We start from the raw sequence: 1,980 nt of genomic DNA, 5'->3' as shown, positions 1-1,980 counted from the left end.
CCCGACACTTTAATGGGGGGGGCAGGAGGAAACGGGGCAGGAACAGTTAAAATCGGGGGCGTACAAAGTCTCACGGCGGGGTGGGGGCGGGGCAGCACGAGCCGGACGTACAAAATAAAAAAGACGAGTACAAAGGGGGGGGGGGCGGCGCCTCAGTAGGGCCTCTCGCGGCGGTCCTGCCTGTGGTCGCCCCTGCGGAGAGAGGCGGGCGGTTACGCGGGCCCACCGCTAGGGCTCAGAGTTAACGGCGCGCGCCCCCCTGGAGCCCAGCGGTGGGCTGCAACCAGCAGTAGGGTTCAGAGTTAACGGCGTGCAGCACCGCAGCCCAGCTTCTAACACCGACCGTCAGTAGGGTTCAGTGTTAACAGCCACAGTATCAGCACTTATCAACAGGCTTCAGCATTAACGCACAGTATCAGTGATGATCAATAAGCTTCAGAGTTAACAGCCCCAACTGCAGCTATAAGGCAGGTTCAGGACAACTCTCCCATCAACCCCCCCCCAACCCACACAGCTATAGGCATGTCTTCAGTAGGTTTCAGAGTTAACAGGCTGAAGCCTGTGGTGGCTATAGGTGCCAGAAACAGGGCCTCAGAGCCTTGCTGGCAGCAGTAGGCTCTAGAGTAAACACACAGCCTGAAGGGCTCAAGTTCCACCCTGGGAGGAATGGTTAAAGGAACAGTGTTAACTCTGGAACCTACCGACAACAGCAGCCCCAAGCGGAGCAAGAGCKAAAAGCTCTTCCCAACCACTGAGGTCTATTAACAACTTGCCATCAGTGGGTCCCAGAATGAACCATCCTGACTGCAGCTTCAGTAGGTTTCAGTGTTAACAATCTTACTGCTACTGCATTATCAGTAGGCTTCAGAGTTAAAAGGCTCAAGTCCACCCCATCTATAGGAGCAAACAGGCCCGAAAGCCCCGCTGCCATCAGGAGGTTCCAAAATTAATAGCCTAGAAATGACAACAGGGGGTTATGGCCCAATGTTAACTCTGGGACCTACTGATAACAGCAAAAGCGCCACCAGGTGGTTTCCCAAGGAACAGACAACTGCTGAACTCYGTTAACAGCTTGTTTCCATCCGGCTGCTCCCAGAAGTAGCAGTGCTTATCAGTAGCTTTCAGAGTTAACAGCTCCATTTACAGCTTCCAGTAGGCTTCAGAGTTAACAGTCCCAAGACCAAAAGTTATCTGTAATATCTAGAGTTACAGAGCCCAACCCCACRGCATCTATAGGTGCCAGAGCTCCCAGGGACTGTGCTGTGCTGCCTCCGCAGGCTCCAAAATGAGCACACGGCCCAGAAGCCTCAGCAGGCCCTTACTGCACAGTGATAACTCTGGAACCCACTGATAACAGCACCACCCAGAAGCTTCAAAACTGAAACCACTCCAGAAATCTGCTCAGAGGCAGCTTTATCATTAGGTTTCAGAGTTACTGGCACCCACACTGCATCCAAAACCAACTCAAACCTCAACAAATATTTACTTGGTCAACATTAACTCCGGAACCTACTGATAACAGCACCACCAGGAAGCTTCAAAACTGAAACTACTCCAGAAATCTGCTCAAAGGCAGCTTTGTCAGTAGGTTTCAGAGTTACTGGCACTCCCACTGCATCCAAAACCAACTCAAACCTCAACAAATACTTACTTGGTCAATGTTAACTCTGGAACCTACTGATAACACCACCAAGAAACTTCGAAACTAGCAAACTACTCCAGGAATCTGCTTAAAGGCAGCTTTATCATTAGGTTTCAGAGTTACCAGCACCCACGCTGCATCCAAAAGCGACCTGGACCTCAGTAGGTATTTACTTGCACATTGTTAACTCTGGAACCTACTGATAACRGAGACCCCAGGCATCACGCCCTCACACAGAGGTGCCCCCCAGCGGGTGCCTCACCTGGAATCCATCTTGCCCGGCCCGAAGCCTCCTCGGTCTCCGCCTCTGCCTCCTCGGAAGCCGCCCCGGTCGCCGC

General features: G+C 52.4%; 1 protein-coding gene across 1 annotated transcript in view; it reads right to left on the bottom strand.

Annotated features, from left to right (window-relative positions):
• The window catches only part of FUS (FUS RNA binding protein), a gene marked incomplete at its 5' end in the record, with an annotated part of 6,927 nt that continues 4,947 nt past the window's right edge, over positions 1 to 1,980 (bottom strand). The window contains 2 exons of the mRNA XM_026065182.1: positions 1 to 192; positions 1,905 to 1,979. Coding sequence (XP_025920967.1) covers positions 153 to 192; positions 1,905 to 1,979 — 115 coding nt within the window. The remainder of the gene's footprint in view (positions 193 to 1,904; position 1,980) is intronic.

The sequence above is a fragment of the Apteryx rowi genome, unplaced genomic scaffold, assembly GCF_003343035.1.
Source record: "Apteryx rowi isolate R43461 unplaced genomic scaffold, aptRow1 scaffold_2242, whole genome shotgun sequence".
Classification (NCBI taxonomy): Eukaryota; Metazoa; Chordata; class Aves; order Apterygiformes; family Apterygidae; genus Apteryx; species Apteryx rowi.
Note: the sequence above shows the minus strand (reverse complement) of the source record. Positions and strands in the feature narration are given on the sequence as shown.